General features: G+C 43.2%; 1 protein-coding gene across 1 annotated transcript; it reads right to left on the reverse strand.

Annotated features, from left to right (window-relative positions):
- Positions 1 to 6,985: 6,985 nt before the first annotated feature.
- On the reverse strand, positions 6,986 to 8,478 carry LOC110257954 (heat shock transcription factor, Y-linked-like). The gene is made up of 3 exons (XM_085009142.1): positions 7,966 to 8,478; positions 7,132 to 7,542; positions 6,986 to 7,054 (listed from the first exon to the last, which is right to left on the reverse strand). The coding sequence occupies exons 1-3, from the start codon at positions 8,476 to 8,478 to the stop codon at positions 6,986 to 6,988; spliced, it is 993 nt and encodes a 330-aa protein (XP_084865268.1).
- Between the last annotated feature and the right edge of the window lie 1,350 nt (positions 8,479 to 9,828).

Raw genomic sequence — 9,828 nt, forward strand, 5'->3', positions numbered from 1 at the left:
GGCTAGGTGCTTCCTGTGGGCAGTCAGTGTGGCTAGGTTGTGCTGCTCTGGTGGGGAGCTTCTGTAGGCTGGGTGGGGCTGGCCAGAGTGTTCTGCCTTGGCAGTGCACTTCTTGAAGCCAGGTAGGGCTTGATGGGTTGTGCCACAAGATTGGAGGGCTTCCTGAGGGCATGCAGGGCTGGCCAGTGCCTGTCATGGTGGAAGTGCACTACTCCCAACAATGGTGCAATGTCTCTCCTAGTGTGGTGTACGTCCCATTGTTGGTGCCCTTCCTGCAGCCAGGGGCAGCTGCCTGTGGTTCTCTCCAGCAGTGGAGGGCTTCCCAAGGGTGGGGAGGGCTGGCCGGTGCATGCCTTGGAGGACGTTCACTCCCCATGGCCGGGAGCGTCTTGCCCTAGTGGTCAACAGCAGTAGGGGGCTTCCTGAGGGTGGCGGTGCTGGCTCTCTCACGCTGTGTCAGCAGAGCCCTTCCCAAGGGTGGGCAGGGCTGGCCTGTTCCTGCTGCTGTGGTGGTGAACTTCCTGATTTGGGGAGGAGGTTGCTGGGGTGCACCAGGGCAGTGGGCACTTCCTGTGGGTGGACCACCAAGGAGGTGGTTGCCTTCCCATGGGTAGTGGGCCCAGTCCACTGCAGAAGGAATGTGGCTTCTCCCCGGGCATGCCCGTGGTGGAAGAGGGGGATGTGCTGGGAATGCCCTCTGTGCTCTACTAGCTGTTGTGCAAGTGAAAATGCTGTGGAGCAAGGCGTATTCTCTGGTGGCCCACACATCCTGCTCTCCCCTCCCCAACAATGGTGCAATGTCTCTCCTGCAGGCCCAGACCTTCTCCTGGGTTCCCTCTCTTGTGGCTTTCCAGTCCCCAGCCCTTAGCACTTTGCAACCCTTCACCCCTGGGGCACCACTTCCTCATCTCTTATGCTGTCTCCACACCACCAATCCCAGCCTGCTCCCAGGGACTCACCTCCAAAGCTTAGGGCTTGGCACCCAGTCCCCACCACAGCGTCTCAGTCTTTGGGACCTGTGACAGCGGTTCTGATGATCTGTGTGGCTCTCACACTGCCTCTCAGTCCTCTGACCTGCTGATACACTTTTCGTGGCATCTTGGAGATCCCTTGGACTCAGCTGATCTTTCCGCAGGTTCGGTGAGTTTCCAGGGTGTGGGTTCCCTTTCTCCTTCACAGCTCCCTCTCAGGAGTGCTAGTCCAGTCCTGATGCCCCTTTTCTCTCTCTCTCCTCTTTTCTGTTGCTTTATGCAGTTGTGTCAAGAGATTCTTCCCATTTTTGGAGGTTTCAGTTCTTCTGCCAGCGTTCAGTTGCTGTTCTGTGTGAGTCATTTTACATGTAGATGTGTATTTTTTGTTGCATCTGTGGGAGAGGTGAACAAATCCCCTACTCTCTCACCATCTGGGCTCTCTAAAATTGCGTCCTTCTTTATCTTTCTCTATGGCCTTTGTTTGTTTCAATGTCTAGTTTTTCTACTATGTGTATCACAACTCCTGCTTTCCTGTCTTGACCATTGAAATATCATGTCCCATTCTCTCACTTTCAGTCTATATGTGTTCTTTGCTCTAAAGGGAGTCTCTTGCAGACAGCAGGTTGTATATTTTTGCTTTTTGATCCAATCTGCTGCTCTGTGTCTATTGATCAGAGTACTCAGTCCCTTGACCCTTAAGGTAATTATTGAGAAACATGTATTTATTCCCATGTTAAACCTTGCTTTTCAGTTGATTTGGTGTATTACCTTGGTTCTTTTTTTTCTTTTTCTTTTTTTTTTTTTTGATGATTTCCATTTATTATATGCTTGGATATATTTCTTTTTAGTTTTCATGAATGTAATATTTGCTTAGATTTGTGGTTTTCCTGTTTTTCAACTAAGTTAACCACTTCCTATATCTGCTTGCTTTAGCCTGGTAGTCATACAGGCTGCAACACGATATTTAAAAATAGGTGTCTATATTTTCATACTTCCTTACCTACATTCTATGCTTTTGAATTTCTTCTTTAAGATCTTCGAGTTTGTCCTTTTGTTGTTCCTTGTGTTTCTCATCACTTTTTGAGTAGATTTTTGTTTGTTTGTATGTGTTGGTGATGTATGCTGGCTTATTTAAGTGGCTGCTTTCCAATCTGTATATCTTCTGTCTTATTTCTTTTTCTCCTTCTTTTTCTCCTCCTCTTCCTCCTCTTTCTCCTTCTTCTTCTTCTTCTTCTAGCCATTTCAGTATTTTTTTAGAATGGGTTTAGTATGGATGTACTCTTTTAGCTTTTTTTGCCAGAGAAATTCTGTTTCCATTTCCAGTTCAAATGATACTCAATAAATGAATAAAACATAAATAAATGTATAAATAAATAAATGAATAAATAAATAAATGATAGTCTTGCTGGGAAGAGTATTCTAGGCTACAGAGTTTTTCGTTTTGGAACTTTGTATATAGCTTTCCAATTTCTTCAGGCCTGTAGTGTTTCTGTAGAGGAATTAGATGATTTGGGGGTTCTCTTATATTTAAGGCATTGTATTTCTCTTGCTGCCTTTAGAATCCTCTCTTTATCTTTGGCCATTTCCATTATAGTAGGTCTAGGTGTGGGCATATTTGTGTTCAGCCTGTTTTGTGCCTTCTGTGATTACTGTATTTTGATACCTGTTTCCTTTAGTTTGGGAAAATTTTGAGATATAATTTCTTCCAATATATTTCCAATCCACTTTTCTTTTTCTTCTGCTTCTTGAATTGCTGTAATGCATAGATGGACCCCTGTTATGCTACCCCATAGATCTCTTATGTTGCTTTCATGTGTTTTCATGTAGTTTTCTGCCTGCTGTCCTGATTGGGTGATTTCCATTATGCTATCTTCCATGTCACTAATTCATTCCTCTGCACTCTTCACTCTGCCCTTTAGTGCCTTTAGCCCAGTTTGGCTATCTGCAAAAGACTTTTCTAATTTTTCCCTATTTTCCCCTAAATTTCCTCATTCCTCTCGAAAGTAATCGACATGACTGTTTGTAATGTGCTCGTAAATCCCTGATATTCAGCCTTCATTCCTTCAGTATATATTCACTCTACCCTTTTTGAACTCAGTATCTTTTGGCCTACAGAGGTCTGTTGCATTGTTTCTGCTTCACATGAAATCTCCTGTACCTTACGTGGGAATTGTTCCTGGGCTTCTTCACCGTGTCTATGATTTTCTTTTTCTGTGAGTTTGGGGAAGTCAAACTCTAGTCTTGGAGGGTTACTTCTAGGCAAGAGCAACCCTTTGTATTTTATGGGGTGTTACCATTTATTTGGGGCATGGAGGATTGTATTCTTGCTGGCTCAATCTTGGGAGTGAGCAGGCCATTATCCCGAGGGTGCAGAGTGTATTTCCAGGGAGAGGGAGGCAGTGGGTAGGGCTGGTAGTCAGTGCCTTCTTCCTGGGGTCTTAGCAGCAGCAAGTACATGCAGGGAGGTGGCACAGGCTACTCCTTGTTTCAAAGCCTTGGGAGTGATAATGAGCTTTTTGCAGAATCATGAGGTGCCCAGAGCATTTGGTAGTGGCAGTGGCAGTGACAGTGGCATGGTTTGTGCGTTCTCAGAGAACTTGGAGCAGAAACAGGTAGTGTTTGGTCACAATGACCTCTTCTGAGGTGCCCTCTGAGGTGCTTAGGGTCACAAGGGTGCCTGTTCCTAGACCCCTAGTGGTAGCAGGCAATTCACACCTCTGGAGTGGGAGATAACCATGGTGGTTTGCCCCCCAACTGAGGACCCTTATAAGAAGCAGCGTGTCCCTCTTAGCCCACACAGGAGGTGGTGCACCACTGCTCCTAGTTACAGGGTCTTGGCAAAGGACAGTGTTCAACCTTCTGGGTGCTTCTTCCCTGCAACTGTCAGAGCATTTGGCACTGACAGTTGCAGGGCGGTTATATGCCCAGGGTGTTGATACCAATACTGGGTGGGGCTCAGTTGTAGTGCCCCACCTCTGAGGTGACTGTGGTCAGAGATTGGACCTGATCTCACACCTCTACTGGTGGCAGGCCTTGAGTCCCTGTGGTTTCTGAGATGACTGCTTTGGTTTGTCCCTGCTGCCTATAGATCACTCAAGAGACACCACATCTCACTTACCCACCTGATGCCCATAGCCCCCACCAGAAGGATCTGGACACCTATATCTAGCACAAGAAGTGCCCAGGCTGCTGTAGCACGAGCAAGTGGCTTCTTGCCACCTGTAGCCTGCACCAGGGGCACCCTGCCCTCTGAAAGCCTGTGCACGGGTGAGCAGGGAGATTCCTTTGGCATCTGCCCCTCCTCCTTTTCCCCTCTGCAACAGTGGCACATTGCTTTATAAGACAAAGTGGGGTCCTTTCTACTCCAAGGATGGTTCTGAGGTGCCTCTTTGTATGATTGAAAATAATTCTTCTGAATGTACTCCAGAAAGACAGTAAAAGAGAAACATAAGAAGCTGCTAAGTCAAAGAGATTCTATATCTTCAAGGGACCTGTTCACCTGGCTGAGGTTTGGTGTTAAAGGCCAGCATTTGTATTTAAGGCTGTCTCTGTGTAAAACAAGAAAGCAAACTCTACGTGTGAATCGGGACATATAAAGGGGTGGAGATAAAGGCAAAAATAACCTAGAACAGTTTGAGGATTTTAGAGAGAAAATGACACCCCCATTTTTCTTCTTCTTCTTTTCTTTTTCTGTAAATGGTTCACTGATGAACTACCAACCTGTGGTGACCGTGATGCAATCTGATGATGTCATGTGGACATTGTTGTGGCAGTTATGGTGAAAATTATGGTCATGTTTCCTGGATAAGCTAAGATATGCTATCGTTTGGAGTGTGAAATGTACTTTTTAAGTAATTGTTTACCTTTTTTTTTTTTTGTCTTTTTAGGGCCACCCCTGTGGCACATGGGTGATCCCAGTCAGCGTCAAAGCAGAGCTCTGTCTGCTGGCCTACATCCACCATAGCAATGCTGAGACTGAGCCACATCTTTAACTCACATCACAGCTCATAGCAACACTGGGGCTTTAAACCACAGAGCGAGGGCAGAGGGTGAAGCTGCTTCCTCATGGACACTAGTTAGGTGTGTTAACCTCTTTGCCATCATGGGAACTCAATGGAATTTATTGATTTATTTTTTCTTTGCAATGAAGACAATCTTGTCAACTAATATCCAGGTTCAATTTGAAGTAACAGATAGGCTATAATGTCGCTGAGAAACCACTAAGTAAATACTATGTATTTTCCCTTTCCAAATTGACTTTTATTTGCCCCTTTCTCCACACCATCATAATTGAGACCCCCATTCAATACAACCTGGAGTATTTCAGAAATCTCTTGACAGCTATTCTCTATTTCCTTAGTTCCATTTTCCTTTTTGAAACAGTTACAGCTAGGGGACATGTCAAATACTCCTCTCTAATTATCAAACATTTCAAATATTAAAAAACGGCAAAATAATCTGCCATTGAAAACAATTAAAACGACAAAAGGACAACCTGCAATGGGAGACAATTATTTCAGATGATGCAACTAATAAGGTCGCAATCTCTAAAATCTACAACAACCTATACACCTCAGCAACAAAACAGCCAATTACTCAGTGGAAACATGGGAAAGAGACCTGCATAGACATTTCTCCAAAGAGAATATACAGAGGGCCAACAAGCACATAAAGAAATTCTCAACATCACTGTTTATTAGAGAAATGCAAATCTACACTACTATGAGGTTTCACTTCACACCGGGCAGAATGGCCATCATTAACAAGTCCATACATGAGAAAAAGCTAGAGAGGGTATGGAGAAAAGAAAACTCTCTTACGCTGTTGGAGGAATGTAAATTGTTACAACCACTATGGAAACCACTATGGAAATACTTCAGAAAACTAAATATAGAACTACATGACACCCAGCAATCCCACTCTGGGCAGACCTGGGGAAAGAAAAAAAAAAACTTTCCATTAAATAGTTACATGTGCATGTGCGCCCATTGCAGCACTATTCCCAAGAGCCAAGACATGGAAATAACCTAAATGACCGTTGGAAAGAATGGATTAAGGGATGTTGTATATATACACAATGCAACACCACTCAGCCGTAAGAAAAGAACAGAATAATGCCATTTGCAGCAACACGGCTGGAACTAGAGACTATCCTACTAGGTGAAGTAAGCCAGAAGGAGGAAGGCAAGCACAATATGACATCACTTATGTGTGGAATGTGATATATGGCACAACTGAAACATTCCACAGGAAAGACACCCATGGATTTGGAGAACAGGGTTTTGGTTGCCAAGGGGGAGGGTGCAGGATTGTGATGGACTGGGATTCGGGGGTTGAAAATGCAAACTATTACATGTTGAGTGGGTATGCAATGAGTTCATGCTGTATATCAATGGGAACTATCTCTAGTCACTTTTGATGCAGCATAATGTGAAACAAAGGATATGTATGTGTGTGGGTGTGGGTCTTGGGTGGGTGGGTGTGGGACTGGGCCACTTTGCGGCACAGTATGAAAGTGATCGAACACAGTAAACCAGCTATGATGGAAAAATCATTTTAGAAAAATAAATGCAGCATCCTTTTACTCTTAACTGTGTCCAAAATAAAAAAATGTAATTGTAATATATCATGTAAGGATAACCTGACCCACTTGCTGTAGAGTGCGAAAATAAAAAAAAAAAAAAAGAAAAAGAAAAAAAGAACTTGAAAAATTAAAAAAAGAGATCCAGGTGAATAAGAAAAAAAAGAAGATGAAGCTATGAGGATGAACATACAAGTTTATTGCTGAAATAACAAAATTGCAGGAATTTGGTGACATTTGCCAGCATAAATGTTCATCTTCACTCTCCTGCATAACCTATAGTCCTTTGATAGGTCAGTGGTAATTAGGGTGATGTTCAGATACGGAAGAGGACTGAGGATTTGGCCTTGAAAGCAAGGCAGCAGATGTGTCAGTGGCCATTGGCATTGGGAACCATGGATGGGCTGCTGCTTGGGGGTTAGACACAGGGCCCTCAGTTGGTGATATATTCTGGTATCTGGTTGGCAAAGGAGAAGGCTCCACCCTCGGTCCAAAATAACCACTTGAGAAGTTAGAAATACGACGGTACTGAGAAATGGAAGTGGTAGTTGTAATGAAATTCACGATGTGGCCACTTGCTGGAGAGTAGCTGCTTTGTGAGTGCATGTGAAACGTGGTCAACTGATTAAAAATAGCATGTTGAGCCATGGCAATTTGTCCTGGTGGCCTGACTGATGGTGATGATGGAGAAGAAAGACCGCTTCTAGTTGGGGTAGTTGTATTAGAAATTCTCTGGCTCATAGAAGGCCATCTTATTAAAGGCACATTTAGATTTGTAGAGGTTGAAATTGCATCTTCTCCACGAGTTTCTGCAGCCACATCAGAATTATGGTTATCCACATCACCCCCTGTTCTAGAGCGCTTCTTGCTGCAACCTTGAAGTAGAGAAGCCGATACTGGAGAAGCACTTTTCATCCTGACTCTTCTTTTCATCCTCACCAACAGATGGGGACAGCCTCGTTTAAAATTTGGATTATGGTAGAACTGCAGCTAAAACCAAAAGAGAAAGGTATTTAGTGACCTTTTAAACAAAGATACGAGGACAAAGAATCCATAAAAATCTGACTTGTTTCATCACACAGAGTTAATGTCAGGAAATAATACTCATCTATTACTAACATTTTCAAAAATTTATGTAGTGGGAACAGGCAATTATGGTCCTTAAATAAAAATGCCTGGTGCATTTACAGTAACAGTATGAGGTTCAGGGGCTTGTATTGGGTGAGGTTCATCGAGAAGGCTCCAGGTGGCTAGGAAATTTCTCTATCACCCCAAATATTTTATGACCAAGTGGCCTTCAACTTAAAAGCGTAGCAGTACTTCATCCCACTTTCAAGGTCTACTATGACCCTATATGTATGAACATATTTGCAGATGTCCCTCTGTAAATAGTAACTGGACATTTCATAATACCTTGTTCCAAGCAGAGACTTCATTATCTTCTGCCAGAATGTTGGCTAGTGAGGCAGGTCTTTGAAAATTCCTTTGCAATTTAGTAAATCCATAAAGGTTAAGCTGTCGAACTAAGCTTTTCATACTCTCAGTTTCAAAAATTCTGAAGGGAGCCTTTCTCCCCAGAACTTCTTTCTTGAAGCATTCTTCATTAATCACGATCGAGGTTCCATTTTCATCCCACCAAATGGACTTAAATCGATCACTTTCAACAATTTCCCAAAGTTTTCTGGGAAAGGGCAGAGGAAGAAAATCATTATCTCCATCTGGTTCAGAGGCACACAATGTGTGGCATGGCTCTTTCATCAGGGAGCCCTCAGACAAAGCCTGGAAAGCTTTTTCTTCAATCTGAGACTTCAAGTCCAAGTCCCCAGTGATTGAGTTATCACACCATGGAGATGTAATGGAGGATTCTGAACCAGTTGGTGCATCTTTAGGAGACACACCTTGAATTTCTGAAGGAGCATGTGCCATCTCAGATAAATTTCTCTTCAGCTACTTTTCTCACCTGCATGGCTTTTGGACTCTGCAGTTTTAAATGCTGCTTTGGTAAGCCTCACAGATAAACTATCCAATCCATCACAATGGTTGCCAGCCTGAGTAGCTGTGACATCACAAGACACTAGTCTCCTAGCAATCTGAGCATCACCTTCAGTCAGGGTTTACTTCTCTATGAAATTAGCCCAGTTAATATAAAATACGAGCTCTGTACTTAAACAGTAACCCAAAGAGAAAAAAAAAATGAGGTCAGCAAATGAGATCCCATTCCAATGGAATCTTTTTAATAAAAAAATCACATAAATAAATAAATCCATTTCATCCCTGAAGTAAACGCAATTTCTCTCTTGTGCACATATGCACTTGTGCCTGTTATATAAGGCCTTGTAAATGGAGGAAAAAAATAAAAAACGGCAAAGTGAAACAAAAGTAATCCAGTGTTCTATGGTGTCTAGCTTGTTACAAAAGTGTTCTGATCTCTGCTGTGCTATGGGTTCAATCCCTGGCCTGGGAATTTCTGCATGCCCCAGGTACAGTCCAAAAAATGAAAAGACAAAAAGAAAAGAAAAAAAAGAAATAAATACACAAGCAAAAACAAAGCAAAACAAAACAAAACAAAACAAAAACCACGACCTTTATCACTAACCAAGGCATAGAATGGCCCTGGGCAACAAGCAAAATATCTATAGCCATAGAGGCAAAATAAGGTTGATGGTTGCATGTGTTAGGAGAGGAAATTTGGGGAAGTACCATCCAAAGGGTATGAGATTTCCTTGTCGATTGATGACAATGAGAACTGGGGAATTGATGGGTGTACCACATTCTGAAGATTATGTATGCCATTGAACTGAATACTCTAAACCTTCTACCATAATGTTTTCCCATTGTTAAAAACTGACAGTGATCTGGTATCACTGATTTTATTATATCGAGTTTTCTGTGTATTCTACGTAAGTAGTCTGTGTGTTAAACAATATTCCAAACATTTTCCATTAGGTTTCCTGAGGGAGGAATGCACAAGGCCAAATAGTACACAAGAGGGATTTATTAGGGTCTCTGAGGGGGCTGGGTGGAGCTCACGATGGCATCAGCCTTGACTGCAAGGAGGTGTTAGGCTTATAAAGCATCTGTGGTGGGAGTCTGTGGTTGGAGTCCACGGTGGGACCTTGCGGCAGGGAAAATGGAGAAGAAAGGGAAGGTCAAGGGAGGTGTAGGGGCTCAAGACCCATGACAGAGCACAGTTAATCCTTGTAGGCAGTTAGTCTGTGCAGGCAGTTGCTTCCCACAGGTCCTCGTTTCTTGCTGCCCAACTTGCACATCCACATT

This window comes from Sus scrofa, chromosome Y, assembly GCF_054392235.1.
Source record: "Sus scrofa isolate SSC_HxYL_T2T_F1_AM1 chromosome Y, Sscrofa_HxYL_maternal_Yorkshire_Landrace_v2.0, whole genome shotgun sequence".
NCBI lineage: Eukaryota > Metazoa > Chordata > Mammalia > Artiodactyla > Suidae > Sus > Sus scrofa.